The sequence below is a fragment of the Bubalus bubalis genome, chromosome 24 (genome assembly GCF_019923935.1).
Source record: "Bubalus bubalis isolate 160015118507 breed Murrah chromosome 24, NDDB_SH_1, whole genome shotgun sequence".
Lineage (NCBI taxonomy): Eukaryota > Metazoa > Chordata > Mammalia > Artiodactyla > Bovidae > Bubalus > Bubalus bubalis.
This window is the reverse complement of record NC_059180.1, coordinates 4900735-4924848: the sequence shown is the minus strand read 5'-3', so window position 1 is coordinate 4924848 and position 24114 is coordinate 4900735. Positions and strand designations below refer to the sequence as shown.

Below are 24114 nucleotides of genomic sequence, written 5' to 3'. Positions count from 1 at the left end.
GTGTGTTTACATCCGTGAGAGCTGCCACAAACTGAAGATATTTTTTCATCAGAGTGGTTTGGTCAACCACCGTGGCCCCTTGTGTTGCAACAAATGCCATTTTTCTTTTGAGTTAGTTTCTCAAGAGAAAAGTATCATGTCCATGAGTTCGCCCAGCCTACAAAAAGAAGCACATGATTAGCTAACTTATTGAGGGCACAAATTCACAGTCTCCAGGAAAATCTTACCTAAATGCCTGTATTAATCTAAATACTTTGCCATTAATTCAGAAAACAACATGACTCCCTCTGCTTTTTTTGGAAAGTAAAAGTCCATTATATTCATTTCTAAACACGACTTTTATACACAGATGCTTTTCTTTCCTAGAGTATGTCCATCTTTTCCTGGGCAAGGGGTCAGCAAACTCTCTGGAAAGAGCCAGATAGTAAATATTTTGGATTCTGTGCTCTGTCACAACTCTTGAGTTCTGCTATAGCCACAAAACAGCCAAAGACAACTTATAAATAAATGAGCATGGCTGTAACTCATAAACCTTGACTTATGGACAATGAAATTTGAATTTCACTTTAATTGTACCATGAGACATTATTCCTCTTTTGATGCCCCTCCAACTATTAAAAAAAAAAACAAACAAACTGTAAAAACCATTTTCAGTTTTTGTGCTGTATAAGAGTAGCCACCAGGCTGGATGCGGCCGGCTGACTGTGGTTGGACTCTCTCTGCATTGGGTGACCCAAACTTCACTGTGCACTAAAATCAGCAGGTACCAAAGGTGGACTCCCAAGCACCAGGCAGAGACGAGCCCTGGGAAGCTGTAAATTTTGTTCCCACCTGGGCACACATCAGGCACTCAGGAAACACTCCTGGGATGAATGCACAGGTACTTCCAAAAACCATCTCAGTGAGTTGGAAACAGATGTGGATGACCACACGTTTAGCACTGCAACTCCAGGTGGAAAAACAAGAGACCTGGTTCCTGTACTAAGACCCCTTACTAAGAAAACCTGGTCCAGCTGCTTTTATCCATCCTCCCTGCGTGAATACCCGGCTCGTTTCACTCTGCACGAAGGCGCAGTTTCAGGACTCGATTTTCTTTCTTCCTTCAACAAACACACCACCGAACTCCTCTTTCAGGCCCTTCCACGGCCCTGCCTCCTGGCTTAAGCTTCCCTGCAGCTCCCACTTCTGCGCCCCTCAAGCGATGGGGACCATCCCCCCGCCCCCGGAGACCGAGAGAGAGCCCCTTCCGGCCCGCCGGCTCCAGGCAGGAGAAGGCACTAAACGGAACCAAATGGAGGGGATCCCGCCGGCCGCGCTAGACGAGACCCGACTTCGGGCTTCCCTCCCCACCTCGAACCCCAACCCCGGGGGGACCCGAGACTCGGGGTCACGGCCTCCCCTTGCCCAAGAAACTTCGGGGAACGGGGGAGGCGTGCCTAATCTTTTTAAAAGGCTCGAATCCCCCCCCCCTCTTTTTTCACCGAAGGCATCAAACTGTCCCATTTCCCGGGACCCCGAGGGGCCAGGCTCGCTCTCTGTCCGGGCCCAGAGTTGGGGGGCGCCCCTGAGGGAAAGACCTCCCATCCCCGCCTTGAGGGTCGGAGAGCAGCTCCAAGAGCGGGAGGCCGAGGGTCCGAGCCTGGCTTGGATCCCGCCGCCGCGTCCCGGCCCACGTTCGGGGCTGGGGGTCGGAGTGGGGGGTGTTTCGGGGTGTGGGGGGGGACCCCCCCCGAGCCGCCGCGCCCTCTCGCGACAAACGGCCCCGCCCCGCCCCGCCGGGCCAGAAGGGGCGCTGTCGACGCCGCTACCTTCGCTCCGTGCGACCGGCCGGGGCGAGCCAGGCGCCTGCGTGCAGGCCGAGAGCAGCCCGGCCGGCCAGGGGATGCAGGGAGGACACGGGGACCCCCAAGCCCGCCCTCCTATCGCCCCGGCCTCAAACGGCCCGCGGCTCCGCTCCGTGGGTCGCCGTCCCCGGACGCCCGCTGCCCGCCTCCCAGCGCCGGGCTACGGCGGGCGCCGAGGGCCAATCCCCGCGCCGCTCGCCCTCCGCCGTCCCGCGCTCTGCCCGCCCCGCTCCCCGGCCGGCCACGCCGCCCTGCCTGAGCCCCGGCGTGGAGGGGTAGGGGGTGCGGGAGGACTCCAAGGGCGCTCGGAGCCTCTCTCCGTCGCTCCGCGGGCCGCCGCGCCCGCAGAGGCCTCCTCACGCTCGAGCCGCCGCCGCCGCGCGCGCGCGCCTCCCGGGGCAGTTCCGCCGCCCTCTGGCGCAGCCCCGCCCTGGTCCCCGCACTTACCCCGACCTCGGCGGCCGGCCGCCCGCAGCCCCGGCCCGCAGAGGCCCCCGGCCGAGTCCCGGTCTCCGTCGCGCCGCGCGGCGCGCAGTCCCGCCCCCGCTTAAAGCCGCTGCGCCGGCCGCCCGAGGACTAGGCCCGGGCGCACCGCCCTCCAGTGGGTGCGGCTTGGGCGGGCGGCGGGAGCGGGGAGGGGCGTCACGCCCGGGTGGGCTCGGCCCGGCGCTTTTAAGCCTGCGTCCGCTGGGGCGGGGCTGTCGGCCCGGGAGGGAGGGGCAGGCAGGTGACCGGCGTCTCTGGGCTCTTTCTGCCCTGAATGTCTTCTCCGGAGCCAGGAAGGTGGGGAGGAGGGACGCTTGCGGGGGGCGCTGCAGCGAGGGTGGTGGGGGCACCCTTAGCAGGCGGCGGACGGGCCCGGGAAGAGGCCACCTCCAACGTAGCAGGCTGGGCGGGGTTTTCTCCTTCGCCGGCGTCCTGGGGGTCCTTCTGAGTCCGGGGAGGGGGAGGAGGTAAGGAGGGTCTTTGGGAAGGACGAAGGCTGAGGACGGACGGAAACCCTGGAAGCATAGGGCAGCCCCAGGTGTTCTGCCTGGAGGTGGCCGGCCTGGTCAGTTGCTGCAGCTCCATCACCCTGAGGCTAGAGCGCAGACCTTGGACCAGAGCAATGATGACAGGGAGTGAAGGCCCTGATGCCCTGGTGCCCTGGCGTGGGCTGGACTTAAAGGTCCTGGAAGAAAAACGTACCGTCGGATCTCACCTATAGACTCCCATCTTTGAGAGTGGTTGAATGATGAGCTATTCCTGGAAACGTGTGGTTAGCGTGTTAGATGGACAGAGCGCCAAGCGATGACCTGACCGACCCCCACCTGCTCCATGACCTGGCTCCACCTCCTTTTTTTGACAGTACTTCCCCGTGACCCCCAACGTCCCCCCCGCCCCCATCATCATTAGCTCACCAAAATCTTTGTGTTCCCTTCTCAGACGGATACATTTCACACCTGGTAATAAATAGAGCTTGCAATTCCTGTAAGATATCCTATTCAGAGACATACTTCTTGCTTTTGTTTAATGTTGCCTCTCAAGAACAAGCCTCAGCTGAAGCGCCTGGGATTGTAAATAGATGCATTGGTACTTAGTGCCAATTATTTCTGCCCCAGGAGATATAAAGTGAGTTAGAACACTCCTTCCCCCATAAAAGAAGTTGCCCACTTGCAAGCAAAATCCTCTCTGCTCCTACCACCACCACCCCCAAAAGGTAGGAGGTCCAAAGTTGGGGAAAGTCGAAAAATCTAAGGGCTAGAACCAATGTGCTAACCAAGGTCATTTAATATTGTTTGCGGTGGAGGGGGGGGGGGGGTCGTAGATCAAGAAAGAAGCAGCTGTAGACAAATCCTTTGATAAGTTTCAGTTTAATTGCATTTGATAAAGACCTAGAGTTAGGTCAGTGATAACACTGGCGGAATTCCTACACTTTCCCATGGCCTTAGCTTCTCCTTTAAAAGTACCCATCATGCTGCTATGATTTTTGCCTGTTTTCTTGTCTGTCTCCTGAATTAGCAGTTGGGGACAGTGTCAACTTCATCTCTATCATATATTAATAACTTATACCCCTCCTCTGCTTAAAACCCTCCAAAGGGTAACCGTTTCAGCTTATCCTCAGCCCCTGGCCCTGTGCACCTTTCAACCTTATTCTTCATGTTCCAGCCACAATGGCCTTGCTGTGCACCCTGCGCACCTAGGACCTTGGCAGCTGATTCTTCTGCCTGAAATATTCTTCCCTCAAAGGCATAAAGCAGGCTGCTTGTCATCCTTGATGAGCTCAAATGCCATCTCCTCAGAGAGGCGAAAGGCCCAATAAGAAAACCATCACACCCCCCCCCAATCTCTCATTATACTGGAATTTTCCTTATAATCTGATATTTCTTATTTACTCATTTATCACCTGTTTTTCCCTCCTAGACGGAAAGCTGCCTTCCTGTCTTTCTTTACCAATGTATTCCTGTTGCCCATTGGATGTTGTCTTAGTCTCCTTAAGCTGCCACTACAAACCATCCCAGACTGGGTGGCTTACCCAACAGAACTTTATTTCTCATAGTTCTGGCAACTGAGAAGTTCAAGATCAAGGTGCCACCAAGGTAGATTTCATTCTGAGGCCTCTTCTCTTGGCTTGTGGTGGCATCATCTCACTGTGTGCTCTCTCAGGAGATCAATCTCTGGTGTTTGTTCCTCTTCTTATAAGGATACTAATCATATTGGATTAGGCCCCCACCCTTATGACCACATTTAGCCTTAACTGCTTCTTTAAAGGTGCTGTCTCCAAATACAGTCACTTTGGGGGCTATGCCTTGACATATGAATTTCTCAAGGGATACAATTCAGAGCATAATCAAATGTATAAATTTGTACCCTGTATGAACCCATAGGGCAGGATCAGCTGGGACACTACAGAGAATACAGGGAGCCCCAAAATATTCAGTCAGGTGGGCACGAGCAGTCTGCAGAAGTGGTCCCTGCATGGAGTGGGTCAGGGCCTCAGCCTGACTTTTTGAGAGTCACCAAGAACCCACTCTTCCTCTCTCTCCCTCCCTGATTACCTTTGCCTCACCTGTTGGGCTGGTCCTAAGGGTCCCACCCCTATGAAGAACCTTTCCCCCTGATGAATCAATAAATCCTCCCTAGGACTCGTGTGAGTTTCAACAGGGTGACTGGGTGTGCTGAGGTCAAAAAATTCCAACAGAAAATCTGGCAGAGTGGAGGTCTAGGCCTGGAATCATGGTGAATTCAACAAAGAGATCACCCTGAACTCCCTTTTGCCCCCTCCACACTACCATAGGATTTAACCCCAAAAGCCTCTCCAGAGCCGATCTGGGTGACTTATCAGATCAGGGGCCCCCACTTCCCGCAGTTACATTTCCAGCAAAGGACAATGAGGATTTGTGGTAGGAAAATGAACACTATGGCTGCTGCCCTTCTGTTACCAAAGGGAAGTCTAATTATACTATTTTGCTAGGGCCAACAGACCAAAACACCTGCTTTAGAAAAATTTTCAGCAACAAGAATGTACTTCAAGATAGGTGCGGGGGGCGTCCCTATGGTCCAGTGGTTAAGAATCTGCCTTGCAATGCAGGGGACGTGGGTTCCATCCCTGGTGCAGGAAGATCCCACATGCCTGGGGCAACCAAGCCCACGCGCCACAACTTCTGAGCCTGCCTGCTGTAACCACGGAAGCCTGTGCACCTAGAGCCCATGCTGTGCAGCAAGAGAAGCACCGCAGTGAGAAGCCTGTGCACGGCAACTAGAGAGTAGCTCCCACTCGCCACAATGAGAGAGAAGGCCGCGCAGCAATGAAGACCCAGCACAGCCAAAAATAAAGAAATAAATATCAAAATAACACTTCAAAAAAGACAGGTGCTGTGAAAGCCCAGAAGAAGGAAGGTTTCCGGCAGAGGTGATACATGTGAGAAATTAGACAAAGAAGACTCAGATCAACATCAGCTTCAGGGTGGCCTTTCCAGGTGGTTTCTGCGATTCTGGCTGCTGTAAAGTTACCCGATGTAATGTTACACATTTTTAAAAGTAATAAGTGTTATTATTCTTTTTATACAGTTAGTAAATTTTATTTTTTTTAAAGAACATGTTTGTCAGTTTAATTTTTTTAATTTAAAAAAAATTGTATTTGGCTACACCACGGCATGTGGTTTCTTTAGTTGCAGCATGCAAACCCTTAGTTGAGGCATGTGGGATCTAGTTCCCTGACCAGGGGTCAAACCCGGGCCTCCGGAGCTTGGAGTTTTAGCCATTGGACCACCAAGGAAGTTCTGCAGTTAGTACATTTTAAAAGCCACTAACAGCCAGACTTTTGAATCGTGTGAAATAGTTAAATATTTGAAACAATGTAAAACCTTAACAGATTCTTTTCTTCTCAAGCACAATGTTCTTCTCAATTCCTGGTGGACAAGCAAAATTCTCCCAATTCCTTAAGCACTTCTCATGATGACAGCCAGCACTGATTGAGCACTTAACTACTCCAAGTACAGACTTCCTTTGTGGCTCAGTGGTAAAGAATCCACCTGCCAACGCAGGAGAGGAAGGTTAGATCTCTGGGACGGGACAATCCTCTGGAGAAGGAAATGGCAACCCAGGCCAGTATTTTTGCCTGGGAAACCCCAACCCACTCCAGTATTTTTGCCTGGGAAATCCCATGGACAGAGGAGCCAGGTGGGCTATAGTCCGTGGGGCTGCAAAGAGTCACATGTGACTTGGTGACCAAACAGCAAATGTCCACGCACTGCTCTGTGTGTTCACTCGTTTTACCCTTACTGCAGTCTCATGGGGTCTTATTTTTCTTATTTTAAAGAAAACTGAATTGAGGCACCAGGACAGTTATGTGACTTTCTCAAGGTCACAGAGCTCTCAGGGAGAATGCCAAGTCTACTGGTATCTGTCCCCACAATGGTGACTGATCCCATCAGTGAGTGACATCTGTCTAGCACTTTTAACCTTCTTAAGGGGACTCACTCAAATCTGTCCCCCTCACCCCCTGGGGACCCCGCAGCTACTCCCCTAGTCCCACCCAACTCCCTCTCTCTGGGTGGGCTCTTTTGCCAAGGATGAGGGAGAGGCCCAGCTGGGACCAGGATTCAGGCTGCGGGTGTCCAGCCTTTAAGGTCAGCCAGACTGGCCTCCTTCTAGCAGAAAAGACTCGCTCTGTTCCTGTTACGGCAGATGGAAGCGCCTGCTTGGGCCAAGGAGTGTCCAAGGAGCGGCCTGGTCTCTTCTCATCGCGGTTGTCTTGAGTGTCGCAAGGCCTCTGACAGCGTTGTGGGCCCAGGGACATAAGCCTCATTTTGCAACAGGTGCAGAGAGGGTAACCAGAGGAAGGGCATCAGTGCCAACGCCTGCGCCCGGGCCCCTGCGCTTGGGTCCTTCTCTCTGGAGGGACACAGTTCTCGGGTCCACCGCCCAGCGCCGGGCACACGGTGGCTCCTCAGCGTTTCTTGAACGGAGGGCAGCATCTCCAAGCCGTGTGCGTCATGAGCGAAGGCACCTGGAGAAAGAGCCCAAAGGGCCCTTCTCGAGGTTTCGCAGCGTCGCGCGCGCCTCTGGGGACGCTGAGTCAGAGTCGCCGGGCGCGGGCACGGACGCTTGGAGGGGAGGGGGCGCCGACTGGAGGAGCGGGCACCAGGGAGGGAGGGATCGAGGGGAGAGGAGGGGCGCGGCGACGGGAGGGAGGAGGGGGCGCAGATTGGAGGAGCTGGGGCCCGGGGGGAGCCGGGAAGATCGCGGAGAGAGGCAGGGTGCAGCGGGGGCCGGGGAGGGGGCGCAACGCGGCTGACGTGGGCCGGGGTCGGCGCGGCCGGCTGTGGGCGGCGGCGACGCGCAGAGACTCCGCGATCCGAGGCGAGGACGAGCCGGCGCCGCGCCCGCACCTCCCCGCACCGCCCTCGCCGCGCGCCCCACGGGCGGCCGCCGCCGCAGTCGAGTCCAGCCGCGTCCCCTTGGCGTTCCAACGGCTCCCGGCGCCGCCATGGCCCCGGCGCTCTGGCCGCGCCTCGGCCGCATCCTCTGGCTAGCTTGCCTCCTGCCCTTGGCCCCGGCTAGGGTGGCCGCAGGTAAGGCGCCTCGCGGATCGGCCGGCCGCCCTCCCCGGTCGGCCGCGCGCCGGGGGCCTCGGGGCGGTCTGGAGCCGGCGGCCTCGCCGGGAGCCGGGGCTGCGGAGGTGGCGCCCTGCGTCCTGTGCTCACCTCCCTCCTCTCCCGAGGCCGCGCACTGTGGAGGGGAACACGGCCCGACGGGCCTGTCCCTTCACCCCTGTCCCCTGAAGTCGCCGGCACTTGGGGGGCTCCCCGCGCCCCTTGCTTCTGCAGGCCCTCCAGATCGGCCCTGCCCTAGGAACGGCGTGGTGGCTGGGGCCTCCATCCCGGAGCCTGGGAGTCTCCAAGCCTCTGGAGGTGGGAGAGGATGCTGCGGGGGGACCAGGGATGCTGGGGTCGGTCGTCACGCCACAGACCACAGGGAGTGCGGCCAGATTGCCTCCAAATGTTGCCTTATTGGGAGAGGCGTGCCACCCAGCTCCTTTTCGGCTTCGGGGTGGTGGTTGGGGGCGGGGGGATGCGATTTTCAGAGCCCGGGAAGCCAGCCTGCCATTTCCTCTCTGGGAATGGTTTCCAAAATGGACCCCGAGCTGAATCCGCTGGGTACCACTCCGTGGTCCCCCGGGGCTGTGCTTCTAGCATCCCCACCTCCTCACCGCCCGAAGGCCAGCACCCCACTTTTCTGGGCCATTTTGGCGACAAAATAAAGGGGACCCAGGTTGGAGAGTTTGGAGTAGACTGTTGGCAGCTATTGGGTGCGTTCAAGATTATTGAATGCAGCTATTCAATATTATCCAATATGTTCATCATGCCCCGTCCCCCCCTTCAAACAATGGTAGAGAGAAGAAGAGATCTAATCCTAACTTGTGAAATGAAAGCCACAAGGGAAAGTAAAAACCCTGCATCTTAGGAGTGAATGTTAAGAGAATTTTGTGCTCGGTCAGGATAATCTGCTTCTCCCTGGATATTCACATAGAAATGAGGTCTCCTGTCTGTTGGGTTTACAGGTGTCCAGAAATGATCAATGTGGCCTAAATTGCCGGGAAAAAAAAAGTAGGAGGGGATTAATTCTTTGGAAATCATATGTAGTTCCCAGCCTGGCCTACTGCACCCATGATACAGTCGAAACAACTGAGATGCGGTTGGGGAAAACCCACAGGAGAGAAAGATTCAGAAGCCCTTTTGCAGCCTCCCCAGGTCTAAGTCAGACTCAGGCACGCTTCCTGTACCAAGGGTTGAAGTCAGAAGTTGGTGTCCTGGACCATTCATTAATTCCAGGTTGTGTTGTTCACACTTCAGAGGTACTTCGGGAAGTGTTTTGGGCTGACAACATGTACAAGGTGCAAAGGCCGATGTAGCCCTTTTCTAGAAGGTTCTAGGGCCCCTGCAGGCTGTGTGGTCAGGGAGTATGTACATGCTCCAGGTGGAATCCAAGGGAGCCTGCTGGTGGGCATTCTTCCACAGGTCAAGCTTCGTGGCTCTTGCCACTTCACATCTTGCTGTGGCCCTCTCAGCTCTGGGCCACTGGGGTGCCTCTGGGGTCCCTCAACCCTGGCCTGGGCTGCTCTGTACTCCAAAGCCAGGGCACCTGGACTCCCGAACAGGAAACATGGATTTCGACAGGTAGGTTACCCAACCGGGGCTTGGTCCCTTCAGCCACAGGTGGCAAAGACTTCATGGTGCATTTCAGATTCTGGACAATTCTGAGACCCTGAAGACGAGGGGCAGCATCACCCAGGGGCTGTGAAATACCTGCTTTAAAAAACAAAAACACAAAGCGCCCTTGGAGTCTCAGCATCTGGATGGGTGGTGGAGGGGATGGCTCCCAGGAGCTGGGCCACTGCTTGCTGTAGCTGCGTTTGCTGTAGCCACATCCCCTGCCCTCCCCCACCCTGTCCCTCCACCCAGCTGAGCCGGCTGCCCCCCTATTCCATTCCCCTGGCAACCAATCTGCGTCGTCTCGTCCTCATCATCGCTCTGACATGCGCCCGTCTTGCTGCAGATGCTGGCCGGCCATTAGCATGCAGCCGAATGTCCCTGCCACCTGCCAGCCTTGCTCTGGCCCACGCGCCTCTCCTTGTGGGGGGGAGACGGTGGGCAAGAGCAAGAGGGTGAAGGGTGGAAATGGCCTCTCATCTCAGCACCTCCTTCTGCGGCAGCCTGGCCAAAGGCTGGCCCCCCCACCCACCCCCACCAGAGGCTGCCCCCCAGCCAGAGGGACTTAGCCTGGGGCAATGCGGATTTATTCTGACCCCAGGCAGTAGCGTTATCCCCTGGGAGCCCTTGGGGACTCAGGTTCCCCAGTGTAAAACCTACACTGTTTTTTTTTTTTTTTTCAATTTAAAGAATCTTTGAAAGTTTTTTTTTTTTTAGCTTTTATTTTATGTTGGAGTATAGCAGATTAATTGGAGAAGGCAATGGCACCCCACTCCAGTACTCTAGCCTGGAAAATCCCATGGACGGAGGAGCCTGGTGGGCTGCAGTCCATAGGGTCGCGAAGAGTCGGACACGACTGAATGACTTCACTTTCACTTTTCACCTTCGTGCATTGGAGAAGGAAATGGCAACCCACTCCAGTGTTCTTGCCTGGAGAATCCCAGGGACAGGGGAGCCTGGTGGGCTGCCGTCTATGGGGTCTCACAGAGTCGGACACGACTGAAGCGACTTAGCAGCAGCAGTAGCATAGCAGATTAATAACATGGTGATAATGTCAGGTGGACAGCAAAGGGACTCAGCCATACACTATGTTTTCTTGGAGAGACTTCTGTCTGGAATTCTCTCTTTGAGATTAAGACACTGCTGGTCCCCTTTGCAATGCTAGCTCAGATGACTTTATAATTCAAAATATGGCATCAAGGAAAGGGATTCGGAACCGATGTGTAACATGAGTGACCAAAAGGCTGGAGACAGAGTCCCCAGTAGGGGCAGGCGACATGGTGTCTCAGGGTGAATGGGATCCAGCTGAGGACCCATTCAGTCACCTTCCAGTTTGGCTGAATCAACAGGTCTCTCGTGAGCCCCACAAGGGCAGGGGGCATGTCCTGTACTTCTGGGTCCCCTCAGAGCTGTGGGGTGGGGCCCAAGGAAGGGGCTCAGTCTGCAGCACCTGGATGAAGAGTTTTCTAGGGCAGCACCAGGTGGGCTGGTACCCCTGCCACACCCTTCTCTCCAGGTGCCACTACACAGCACAGTGTCCAATCCCTACTTGGTGCCGAGTGCTTGACTAGGCTAGGAGGAGACGGGGATGACCCCTGTCCTGCCCTCAGGGAGCTTGCAGTACAGTTAGGGGAAATGAGGAAATGTCTATCCCAACCCAGGGTGAGCTGTGTGCCAAGCTGTTGGAAGAGTGCTGAAGAGATGGGGGTGCGGGGGGTGGGAGTCAGGGAGGGCTTCCTGGAAGAAGTTATATCCACAGACAGCTAAGTGAAGAAGAGCAGTGGGGACAGGATGTGCAAAGGCCTTGAGGCTATGAAGGACAGAGCAAGTGTTAAAGCTACAGCATGGATGTGCCAAGACATGAATGTGGATTCCCTCTACCCGGAGGCCGGCCCGTGATCAGATGAACTGTGCAGGAAGCTGCTTGCTGGGGTGGCTGAGAGTAGGGCAGGACTGGAGACCAAGGGTCAGCGGGTAGGATGGAGCAGTCATCTACTGGATGGGGGCTTCCCAGGGTGGCGCTACTGGTAAAGAATCCGCCTGCCAGTGCAGGAGACACAAGAGACATGGGCTTGATCCCTGGGTTGGGAAGATCCCCTGGAGGAGGAAATGGCAACCCACACCAGTATTCTTGCCTAGATAATCCCATGGACAGAGGAGCCTGGCAGGCTACAGTCCATGGGGTCGCAAAGAGTCAGACACAACTGAGTGACTGAGGACACACACACACACACACACAAGTGGTGTTCGTAGTGATGGAGAGGAGCAGCGAGAGTGGCAGGGGCCCAGGGACCCTCTAACCAGACAGAGAATGACAGGTAATGAGAATGGTAGCTTTGGGAGGGGAGAAAGCCAGGGGGTCTAGAGCAGGGGACCCCAGCCTCTGGGATTAATGCCTGATGATCTGAAGTGCAGCTGATGTAGTAATGAGAGAAATGAAGTGCACAATAAACGTGATGCACTTGAATCATCCTGAAAATATCCATACCCCGCTCTCTACCCAGCTCAGTGGGAGAATTATCTTCCACGAAACTGGCCCCAGGTGCCAAAAAGCCTGGGGACTGCTGCTGCATCCCTGGCCTACAGAACTTTGGATGATGAAGGATATATTTTCCATCTGTGCTGTCCGGGAGAGCTAGGGCTCTTGAGCGCTTGAAATGTGGCTCTGGTGCAATGGAGGGACTGAATTTTTTAGTATTAATTACATTTAAGTGATTAAACATAATGGCATGTGGTTAGTAGCTACTACATTACTGCTTAGTAGAATTGAAGTCACTGTTCCTGGGTTCCATCAGCATTTAGGAGGTACCAGAAGCCAAGGGAGGGGGTGCCTATGCCTGGGAAAGGGAGAGGTGGGAGGGGCTGAAATGATGGGGGTGGGTGTTGTGGTCCCTCCTCCCTTCCTTCTGTATCACCTCATCTGCCCAGGTGTGCCCTGCCACAGGCTGGACAGTCTCTAACCTCGCAAGCCCTTCAGACATCGCACCTGAAGAGGAAAACCCAAATTGCAGGAAAAGAATTACCGAAACACACAGTAGTGCTATTGACGAGAGGGAAGAGTTCTGGGAATTCAGATACACCTGCTTGAGGGATTATCTTGCAACCACTGAAGTTCATGTTAGGCCCCCCGCGGACATCCTTTTGACGTGTCGTCATATGGAAAAAAAATAATGCAGAGTTGTGTGCAGAGGGTGATGCTGACGAAGTTGGAACTTTGGTGCATGAAAAAGAGCCAGAGGACCTTAATCTGTTAGCAGCTGTTGTTTTTTTGGGGGGTAGGGTAATAGGACACTTCTAATACTCTTTATGTGCATGTATTACTGTGTGTGTGTGTGGCATGCAAGATTTTAGTTCCCCAGTCAGAGATCGAACCCATGCCCCCTGCATTGGGAGCATGGGATCTTAACCACTGAAGATTCCAGGGAAGTCCCTGTCTTAACTTCTGTGATGGAAATAAACCTGATTTTTAAAATCTTACCCGTGAGTATGATAAAAATCTGCAGCTATCTAAAGCAGGTGAAGCATAATAACTTAGGAAGATGCTTGATATGCAAAACCAGCAACAACAGTGGAATACTCTCAGAGTAAGCATCATTTGAAAAAATAGTAGGCAATGTCCAAATATAGTAAGAGGGATCGTTGCTGATTATTTTAAAAGTTTTCTTTTTTAAAAAAATTTTATACCTTTCTGTATTTTCAGATTATAATTAGTCTTACATTCAGTGTAAGACTGAATGGTCTTGGTCGGGTGGGGAGTATTATTTAAAAGGTCTCTTACATGGTCTCCATTCCATGTCCACCAGGCCCTGTTCTCTCTCTTTTGAAAAAATATTTGTTTATTTTAAAAAATTATTTATTTATATTATTTGGCCATGCCAGGTCTTCCTTGAGGCACATGGGATCTTTCTTCTTTGTTGCAGCATGCAGGATCTTTTTTTCAGTTGCAGCATGAGGAATCTTTGTTTTTTTTCAGTTATGACATGAGGGATCTAGTTCCCTGACCAGGGATTGAACCCAGGCCCCCTGCGTTGGGAGTGCAGAGTCTTAGCCACTGACCACCAGGGAAGTCCCCAGGCCCTGTTCTCTGCTTGCAACCTGCAAGTCTTAATTCCCAGGTTCCCTGTAAGAGCTGTATGCCCAATATGTCAGTTAAAGTTCCTCAAGGAGCGGACCCAGCTGGAATCTGAGCGCCCCACTGCTGACCCGGCCGAGACCCTGGAGGTCCCTGAGATCGTGTGGTCCCATGGAGCCTTTCTGTGATAACAAAGATCTGTATCCACAGTGTCCACTCTCGTGACCCTTGGCCACATGCGGCCGTTGAGCCCTTGGAACGTGGCCAGTGCGACCAAGAAAGTGGGTTTGAAGTTTGTTTCCTTTTGACTGAAGCTTCAGGAGCCCCACGTGGCAGTGGAACCAACCGTATCGGGTGGCTCAGATCTAGAAGCTCTCAGTTTGTGGATTTGCAGACTGAGACCAAAGAGAAGGGCCCAGTCTTGGATCACAGTGACCCTTCCTCCCGAGGCTTGTTCTGCCGTGTCAAGGCATGAGGCCTCTAAGGGGATCCAGATTCAGCTCTGTGTTTCAACTTGAAATTTTGTTTCACATGTAAAGCTTGGGCCCAAAGAGTGGGTGATGCGGGAGGGCGCCTTTCTGGGCAGCAGCTGCAGTGTTTCCTCCTGTGACATGAACTGATGGTCATTTTTGTAGCTGAGAAACCTGGCCAGGTCAGCAGACTCATGCTCTGTAAGGCCCTGCGTGGCTGGCATGAAAAAAGAAAATAAATTGAGACAGTGGAAAGAGTGTGGGGTTTGGAGTCAGCTGGGCCTGGGTTCGAGTCTCCACTTGGCAATGTGCTAATCGTATGATCCTTGGGCTTGTCCCTTGACCTGACTCAGTTTCTCCACCCATGAGATGAATAGACACCCACGCAGCGTGGGGCAGTGCGGCTCCTGGCCATGCCCTCTCCTGAAACACAGCCTTTGTTTCTGGGTTCCTAGGCCTGTATGAACTTCAGCTCACCACCGATGGCCCTGCCACCACGGGGGCAGAGGTGACCATCATGGCCAGCCTGGTGGCCGACGACAACGGCAGCCTGGCTCTGCCCGCCAGCACCCGCCTCTACCACTTCCACTGGATCCACACCCCGCTGCTGCTCACGGGGAAGGCGGACGAGGCTTTCAGCTCCACCATCCGCGTCATGGGGAGCGTGCCCGGGGACTTCCCGGTCTCCGTCTGGGTCACCGCCGCCAACTGTGGGATGTGCCAGCCTGTGGCCAGGAGCCTCCTCGTCCTCCCCATCACAGGTGAGGACCTTCCCTCCTCGCTGATTTGCCTTCAGGCTCTTGGGGCAGAGAAAACAACCAGCCTGGCATAGGTATCACAACCATCACACATGGGCAGATTAGACCCATGGTTTTCAGTTGCTGTCAGTTGAGTTAACAAAGGATCAGAAGATGGTAATACCCACTGCTGGCAGGGCTGTGCTGAAATGGACACAAAGTGCGTATTTGCTACTGGGGTGTCAACTAATACAGGCCTTGGGGGAGGAGCTGATCCATATGTATCAGTGGCTGGAAGTTATTTTAGTCTTCCGATCCTTCTTTCTCTTTCTCTCTTTCCCTATCCCCCCTACCCTACCCTTCTCTTTTTTCCCTTCTTCCTCCCTCACACCCTCCCTCCGTTCTATTTCCAAGAACTCCCTGCTTTCTTGGAGTTTACAATCAATTTTTTCTTCTTATTTATTTGGCTGCACTGGGTCTTATCTGCATGCAGGATCTTTAGTTCCAGCATGGGAACTCTTAATTGTAGCATGTGGAATCTAGTTCCCAGGCTCCCTACCTTCGAAGTGTGGAGTCTAAGCCACTGGACCACCAGGGAAGTCCCTGTACTATGTTGTGTTGAATCACTCCTTTGCAACCCCACGGACTGTAGCCCGCCAGGCTCTTCTGTCCATGGGATTCTCCAGGCAAGAATACTGGAGTCAGTTGCCATGCCCTCCTCCAGGGGATCTTCCCGACCCAGGGATCAAACCCAGGTCTCCTGCACTGCAGGCGGATTCTTTACTGTCTGAGCCACCAGGGAAGCCCAAGAATATTGGAGTGGGTTGCCTATCCCTTCTCCAGGGGATCTTCCTGACCCAGGAATCAAACCGGCATCTCCTGCATTGCAGGCAGATTCTTTACCAGCTGAGCTACCAGGGAAGAAGCCCCAGGGAAATCCCTACAATCTATTAAAGAACTTACCTTCGAGTAATAAACCTCCATTTGGGTAATGGTTTATGCACGAAAGTGTTCCTCACAGTTTCTATAATAACAGAGGAAAATAGCAACAAGCTTAAGTATGCAACCATAAGAATACTGATTATAATTTGTAGTAATAATGATCTTTACAAAGAGTGTGTTTTAGCCTGAGAGAGTACTCATGCTTGTAAATTTTTAAAGATCAAAATGAAATTCTATGACCAATTTGATCAACTGTGTTTAATGTATGTATACCTTAAATATGTACACACGTGTACTTGGCAATGGGCTTCCCAGGTGGCTCAGTGGTAAATAATCCACCTGCAGTGCATGAGATGTGGTTCCATCCCTGGGTTGGGAAGATCCCCAGGAGAAGGAAATGGCAACCCACTTCAGGATTCTTGCCTGGAGAATCCCACGGACAGAGGAGCCTGGCGGGCTACAGTCCATGGGGTCGCAAAGAGTCAGACACGACTTAGTGACGAAGCAACAACACATGTGGTCAGTAGAAATGCTCGTTTTTTTTCTAGGCTCATCTAATACTTCGAAGTATTTCCCAAGAATTGATTTAAAAGCCTGTGCATTTCCTTCTGGTCCTGGGCATCTTTTACGCCAGAAAGTTCAGGGTCCTGGTGAAAGGGGTACAGGAGCGAACTGTACGTGTAAGACAGGAAGTGAGCCTTCACCAGCATCCACTGGCCCGGGGCAGTGCCTAGGAGGGAGGCGTATGCCTCTGTGTTCAGAGACCTGCAGGGTCCCCTCTTGTTACCACAACGGTGACAGTCAGGAGGTCGGGTGGGGGAGAGGCTGCCCTGCCAGCTGGCACATGGCTCTGCCCTCCTCCACCCTGGGGGCAGGGGACTCACCCTCCCGTGGTTTCTCCCTCCCAGAGTTCCTCGTGGGGAACCTTGTGGTCACCCAGAACACCTCCCTGCCCTGGCCCAGCTCCTACCTCACCAAGACAGTCCTTAAAGTCTCCTTCCTCCTCCACGACCCCAGCAACTTCTTCAAGAACGCCTCGTTCCTCTACAGCTGGGACTTCGGAGACGGGTATGTTCTGACCCCCTTTGATGCCCCAGAGTCCTGGCCTGTGTGGAGTGCTCTGTACTCTGCTATCTTCACCTGCTCACTGTCACTCCAAACATGCCTTGCACACCTGCTCTATGCCAAACTCGGGGTCCCTGGGGACCAGTGTGAGCCAGTCTAATCCCTAACAAAACTTGTTCCAAATTTACAGATTTAAAATAGTAAACAGTAAACATAATAAACCAGGACTAGATTGGAATGTAGGCGATGATCCCCTGCAATTGAATAGTTTGGCAGTGGGGAAGGCATTTCTAAGAATACAAATAAAAGGTAGAAACTGTAAAGGAAAAAAAAATGCTAAGTTTGGCATCATCAGATTTAAAATTTGAAATGAAAGAAGCAAGTTGAGCCAAAAGATAATGGTTAAACTGGAGGAAAATATTTAGAAGATATATAATAGGTAAAGGTTCAATAAACTTCATATATAAAGAGCATCAACAAATCAACAAAAATATTTTCTTTATTGTTACTCAAGTTCCTTTCAAAGTGATTCAGGTAATTGTAGAGGAAAATGTCATAACTTAAGATGGAGGTATGATTCTTCCTGTTCTACAGATGAGAAAAGTAAGGCTGAGAGTTATGTAGATAAGAAATTTGGAGCTGAGATTCAAAGCCAGATTTGTCTTAACTCCAAAGTTCATATTTCTCCCCTTCCCAGATCATCTCTATCTAACACACGGTCTTTCCTTGGTCTGGATGGGGTTGCAGAGCACTTCCTGGCAGGTGACAGGCGCCTGTTGCTAAGAGTTCTTCTACCTGTAACTTACAAGTCCAAAGATGACCAGCAGCCACTCCACCCATGTAGGTCAGCTGACCTCATGGCCTGGCTGGCCCTGGGGACTGCTGCTGAGGTGACATTTTTGCTTGCAAAATGACATTGGTCTGAATGTGTCACTGTACACCCAACCACTGACCCTAAAAAGTCACGTGGATCACTTCTGTCATCTCTCCCCTCCCCACACCGTACAGCACCCAGATGGTGACCAGAGATGGTACCATCTATTATAACTATTCCATCATCGGATCCTTCACCGTGAAGGTCAAGGTGGTGGCAGGGTGGGAGCAGGTCACGTCGGACGCCAGGAAGGGCATTCTGCAGAAGACAGGTGACTTCTCCGCCTCGCTGAAGCTGCAGGGTGAGTCTTGAGGGGTTGGTGTGGGTTGACTGTTTGGGTCGTCGAGGAGCCCTGGGTACCACTCCTTCCAGGGCTGGAGCACATACAGATCAGAGTGGCTTGCACAGCCTCTCTTCAGCTCCCTTGGCAGCCCTGTGAGGGGTCTGTCATTGCCCACTTCTAAGAGGGCCCTGAAGGCCATGGAGGAGGTTGGGGGCACCGAGTGGCAGAGCCCAGACACTGTGCCGTGATAGGGTGCATCCCCGTCACTCTCTTTCCGTCTACATTGTCCTGTCGGGGATGGGACGGCCCCAGTCGGCTGCACTGGGAGGGAGCCTCCAAACCCGCCACTCCTGGCTTTGTCAAGACGGGGCACTGGGGCAGCTGCAGCCGATTTCTCAGTCATGCTAACAGGGTGCTGGTCCCCTGCCCCCCACACAGCCCAGATGGTGGGGAGGGAGGTGGTTATCCTAAGCCAGCCCCAGGTCCTGCTTACCAGAGTCCTTCTGGCTTCCCCCAGCAGTCTCAGTCTAAGCAGCTCCAGCATCTGCTGCTGATGGGGAAGCAGGACTCTGTATGTGACCTGTGACCTGCCCTTCCGGGGGGCCAAGTGGACAGGTGGTTGCACAGCCCAGGAACCCCGGGAGCCCCGAGACAGCTGTCGTCAGCCATCAGGTATAATGAGGTCTTCTTCTTTGCTTTTCAGAAACCCTTCGAGGCATCCAAGTCTTGGGGCCCACCCTAATTCAGACCTTCCAAAAGATGGTAGTGACCTTGAACTTCCTGGGGAGGTGAGTGAAGCCTGGCGCACACCGTGCTTGGTCTGTGGTCCTGTCCACACTCCCTCTGAGAGGCTCCTGACTTTGTTTCAGTTCAGTTCAGTCGTTCAGTCGTGTCCGACTCTGCGACCCCATGGACTACAGCACCCCAGGCTTCCCTGTCCATCACCAACTCCCAGAGCTTGCTCAAACTTATGTCCATCAAGTCAGTGATGCCATCCAACCATCTCATCCTCTGTTGTCCCTTTCTCCTCCTGCCCTCAATCTTTCCCAGCATCAGGGTCTCTTCAGGTGAGTCAAGTCTTTCCATCAGGTGGCCAAAGTATTGAGTTTCAGCTTCAGCATCAGTCCTTCCAATGAATGTTCAGGACTGATTTCCTTTAGGATGGACTGGTTGGATCTCCTTGCAGTCCAAGGGACTCTTAAGAGTCTTCTCCAGCACCACAGTTGAAAAGCATCAGTTATTCAGCGCTCAACTTTCTTTATAGTCTAACTGTGACATCCATACATGACAACTGGATTTCATCCCTGAGGGGACCCAAGTTAGGGAACACACAGAGTGGCGAGCCCACCCTTCACTGGGCCATTGGAGAGTCACAGCATGACTCCATTCTCAGGGTCCAGGGGAGGGAGCACTGGCCTTGTGGGGCTGTCTGCAACGTGGGAATGCCCTCACCCCTTCAAATCTATAGAAAGCCCACTTATCCTTTCAGATCCTACTCAAATGCCACCTCCTCCAGAAAGCCTTCCCTGACTTCCTCATTGAAGAGCATGCTTCTCCGTCCCCTTGACACACCAAGGGCATCACTGGAGCATGCATTCTGCCTCGCCCAGCAGTCTGTGCATGTCCCTGTATGTGTCACTGCCCTGGCCTCCCCTTGGAGTCTCGGGCCATCTCTAATGTACTACCATATTCCCTGGAGGCCTGGGCACCTGGGTGTTCTTTCCTGGAAAGAACACTGAAGTTCACGACTGCCTGACCTTTCTTGGACTTGGTCTGTGCTCACACCCCTTGGCAAGCTGAAAAAACATCCCCCCCCATTTCCCTGCAGCCCCCCTCTGAACGTGTGCTGGCGTCTTAAGCCCGAATGCCTCCCGCTGGAGGAAGGGGAATGCCACCCGGTGTCCGTGGACAGCACGGCTTACAACCTGACCCACATCTTCCGGGATCCCGGGGACTACTGCTTCAGCATCCAGGCTGAGAACGTCATCAGCAAGACGCACCAGTACCACAAGATCCAGGTGTGGCCCTCCAGTAAGTGACACTTTGCCTCTGCTCCCAGCAGAAGCCAGCCAATCCTCCCACCACCACCAGTCACCCGTGATCCACCAGTGGCCGTCAGCAGCCAATCCCAATATTACTAGAATCGTCGGTAACCCTGCCGGCCCCAGTCAGCACCGTTGCTGACCACCCACAGCACCACCACCAAACTCTAGTGCCATCGGCCACTGCTCTAGCCCCCCGATACCAGCCGCCTTCAGTCCCAGCAACACCACTCTCAACACCAGCAGCACCAGCCGTGACATCTCCGCGCGCCAGCGTCAGCGCGGCCGTAGCAGCCACCCTGGCCGCCACCAGCGCCGCTGTCCATGCCCCTGCTCCCAGCCCCGGCACCCACCATTTGGGCCAGCGCCATCCATACCGTTTTGCCCTGGGATCATCCCAACTTCAGCTCTCGTGTTGCCACCAGCGCTGCCAGTGGGCAGCGTCCCTCCCACACGTGACCTCTGCCTCCCTTGTCCCCAGCACGAGCCCTCCATCCTTCACTGCCGTCACCCCCGCCCCATCACCTGCGTCTCAGTGTGTTCGCTTCCACCAAAACGAGCATCTCCGATGGCGACTGTGCCGGCCTCACTGGGCTGTCAGAAGTCTCCCAGGGAGTGCGGGCAGCTCAGAAAGTGTGCGGTGCAGTCTCTCCCATTCACGTGGGTGCCCAGCCGTACCCCCGGCATACTCTTCTCCAAACAGTCACATGGTCCAGCTGCTGGCTCGCAGCCTTGGGATTGGCTGATGACAGCATCAGGTTCTCCCCTTCACTTCCAGGGGGTCCTCTGGAAATGTCCTCCCCCAGAAGAGGGCTTTCTTCTGTAGAGGAGAAAGGATCCCAGGCCCTAGGGATGGTCTTTCAGATGCTCAGCCAGGTCCCACCCTGTGCAGTATTAAAGGGGACTCCCCCCCACAGCTGCACTTTCCCCAAGGTTGACCCTATCAATGCAGCAGATGTGGTTACCACCCCCTTCAGTCTCCCAGTCCCTCCTCCTTGAGCCGACTCCATGCTCTGCCCTGGGCCCTGGCTGACCCTGTGTGCCAGGCAGACTCTTTGACCTGCGGGCATCCCTGGGGGCCTTGGGCCCTGACTCCCCCAGCACCTCCTGGGCACTGAGCACCTGGGATCCCCTGCATCCTGCGTAGAAAGCTGGCACTGCAGGTAATCCATGCTGCCTTTCCTCAGAGACAGATCCTTTTGGTGTACTGTGGTGTCTCTACCAGGAGGAGAGTGGGAGAAGGGTGAGAAGGAACCCACACTTGCTGATCACCTGCCTTGTGCCTGCCTCACCTGGTTGCATCTCCACGGCCACCTCGTGGGTCAGCATGACTGTCAGGTCACCTGGGCAGAGCCAAGATTTGAACCCAGGACCCGCTGGGCTCTTCTTGTTCTTCCCTGTGGCTTCTCCGCAACAGGATCTAAGCGAGCAAGCCCAGAGCTGCTGGAGGTCACAGGGATGCTTGGGTGTCCTCATGCCCTGGCCTCCTTCCCCAACACAAGTCACCCGAGAGAGAAAGGAGGAAGCTGCTGGGTCTTTCATGGTCTAGGCTTGGAAGTTGTACGTCACCCCTCTGTCCTCTGCCACTGTTTAGAAGCAAGTTGCTATGAGTCCAGCCCACACTCTGGTGGGAAATTCAGTTGCACCCTTTGAAAGTTACTATCAAGTATCGCTTTAAAACCCCAACAGACCCTACCTTGGGTTTTGTGAAATCCTGGATTTGCCTATTGGAGTTGCTTGACTGGGATGCACGTACACAAAGAGGGAAAAGGCTCTGGTGGGCTCTGTTCTCTCCCCTGTGCTGTACCCTGAGAGCTGGTGTTCAGCACTGACTGCCCAGGCTCGTGGCTCAACCCCCTCTTCCTCCCAGGCATCCAGCCGGCTGTCTTTGCTTTCCCGTGTGCCACGCTCCTCACCATGATGCTGGCCTTCATCATGTACATGACCCTGAGGAATGCTACTCACCAGAAGGACATGGTGGAGGTGGGTGCTCGGTGGGGTGGGGTGGGGTGGGGAGGCTGGACTCCTGGCCTTGACAGGAGAGGATCTGCAGAGAGGGCGAGGGGGAGACCAGGGGGTCTAGGAGGTGCTCTGGATATCAGAGCAAGACCCCAGGAATGGGGCTGAAGTACCCATGAAGCATCCATAACTGGGGCCCCGTTGATAAAGTTGGTTGCTTCTGATGTCACTTACCCTACTCTGCTTGCCCTTGGCCTGCCCGCCATACCCACGAACTGGTAAAGGAGAGGGCAGCCAAAAGCAGGGGAAACCCAGAAAGCAGAAAAGCCAAGGGCACAGGGAAGCCCCGTGTAGTGTCCGAAAGGTGTTTCTGTACGTGCTGCAACCAGGCAGCTGAGCTTGTAAGAGGCTGCCCAGCCGGGCTGCTGAGCTCGTAAGGCCACCTCACGGGGCTGCAGGTGGGCGGGAGGGTGATTGACCCGTGGGGTTTTATTCACCATAGGTGGCTGATTTTGACTTTTCCCCCATGTCTGACAAGAACCCGGAGCCGCCCACTGGGGTCCGGTGCTGCTGCCAAATGTGCTGTGGGCCCTTCTTACTAGAGACGCCGTCTGAGTACCTGGAGGTCGTCCGCGAGAACCATGGGCTGCTGCCTCCCCTCTACAAGTCTGTCAAAACTTACACGGTCTGAGCGCCGCCCACCCCCAACCCAGTTTCAGTGTTAACTGACTGCTGACCGGGAATTTTAGGCAGTGTCGGGGGCAGGCTGGTGCACGCCATGAGTGCGAGGCCATCCGCCCTGACCGGTCATCCATCTGTACAGTCTAGCCGCCTCCACAAGCCCTGCTCAGTCCCACCTCCCAGCCATCCATCCATCTATGCGGCCGGAAGCCCCTCTCGGTCAGCCCTGCCCCACCCCTTGCCTTTGAGGAGGCCCCCAAGTGGGACTCTGACACTGGACGTGGTCCGTGTTCTCCCCTAGGTGTGCCCACTGCCCCTCACAGATTTCTCCCCATTTGGCACATTTGCCGTCCATCTGGGGTTCACACTTCCCTCCCCCAGGCAGCCCTGCCCAGGTCAGAGGGCTAGGAGGAAGCTCACAAATGGTTAATTCAAGGCTACATCACGAAAGATCTTACATACAGGGACAAGCACGCATGACGTCACCCAGACGTTTCAGACGACTTCCCCTCTCTTTTAGTTGGTTGCTGAGATGTCCCCTCCATCAGAGCTAAAAGGAAACCTGACCTTTCCCACGTGGCCCCGACAGCTCCGGGGCCTGGCTCCTGCCTTTGTGTGCTGTCCCAGGGGCTCCTGGGTCCCCTTCTAAGGACACCCTGTTCCCCGTCTGCTTGCTGGGGGTCGGGTGGGGGGCAGGGCTAATGCTTTGTGAGCGTGAAGTTCTTTGTAGACAGCACTTTCTTTTATTGAGTCCCTGTCAACTTGCATTGAGGAAGAGGCTCTGTGGCAAAAGAGTCAGACTGGGGGGAAACTTGGGTACCCTGTGCGGGGGACAGAGTTCTCGCCCCCTTAACTGCTCCCAAGGAGGCCTTGAGAGGGAAGAGGACTGGATGGAGCCCAGGGTGGGGGACCAGTCCACCCCTCTCCCTTTGGCCCAGTGGCCTGGGGGAGGCAGGTCAGGTGCAGAGAGTGTGGGTACAGAGGGAGCCCATGGTCGGGACCCCATCCACTGTGCAGGAGTGGGGAGCAACCTGGGCCTGTCTGGGGAGGGAGCAGGGCCGCGGAGGCCGAGCTCTGTCACCGTAATTGTTTGCTCTCAGACTCTGTGCTGAAGACAGCATCCCCACCATTGTACAGCTCATACTCATAAATACTGCTGTTATTGCTGAATAAAGCTTGTGTGCTCCAACGATAGCCAAGCCTAGAGTGGGTGGCTGAGTTTCTTTTCTGTGCCTGGACGTTTGCGCCTTGCAGGCAGCAGGAGAGGTTCTTGGATGTAGCAGGACATCCCCAACACATTTCTCTGGCAGGTGCACGGGATGGAGCCGCTGTCCCAGGCTCCGGTCTCGGTTTGGACCAGTGGTTCTCAAACTGCCGCTTAGGCTGCCTCACAGACGATCGGGCTCCTGAGGGTCCCCTGGAGGTGGGTCCAGGCGCCCCCAGGTGACTCT

General features: G+C 54.4%; 2 protein-coding genes across 3 annotated transcripts; one reads left to right on the top strand and one right to left on the bottom strand.

Moving 5' to 3' along the window:
- LOC123465355 (basic proline-rich protein-like) lies at positions 1-7817 on the bottom strand. Its single transcript, XM_045164334.1, has 3 exons — positions 7625-7817; positions 2292-2892; positions 1-157 (listed from the first exon to the last, which is right to left on the bottom strand). Exons 1-3 carry the CDS (start codon positions 7815-7817, stop codon positions 121-123), a joined length of 831 nt encoding a protein of 276 aa, XP_045020269.1. The 3' UTR covers positions 1-120.
- TMEM130 (transmembrane protein 130) lies at positions 7550-23867 on the top strand. 2 transcript variants are annotated; one of them, XM_025274773.3, is made up of 8 exons: positions 7550-7900; positions 14536-14841; positions 16668-16827; positions 17833-17999; positions 18685-18769; positions 19810-20012; positions 21894-22006; positions 22485-23867. In XM_025274773.3, the coding sequence occupies exons 1-8, from the start codon at positions 7816-7818 to the stop codon at positions 22671-22673; spliced, it is 1308 nt and encodes a 435-aa protein (XP_025130558.3). In that variant the 5' UTR covers positions 7550-7815; the 3' UTR covers positions 22674-23867. The 2 variants fall into 2 exon arrangements, with proteins under 2 accessions (XP_025130558.3, XP_025130559.3); XM_025274774.3 differs by having other exon boundaries at positions 7553-7900; positions 22521-23867.
- Positions 23868-24114: the final 247 nt, after the last annotated feature.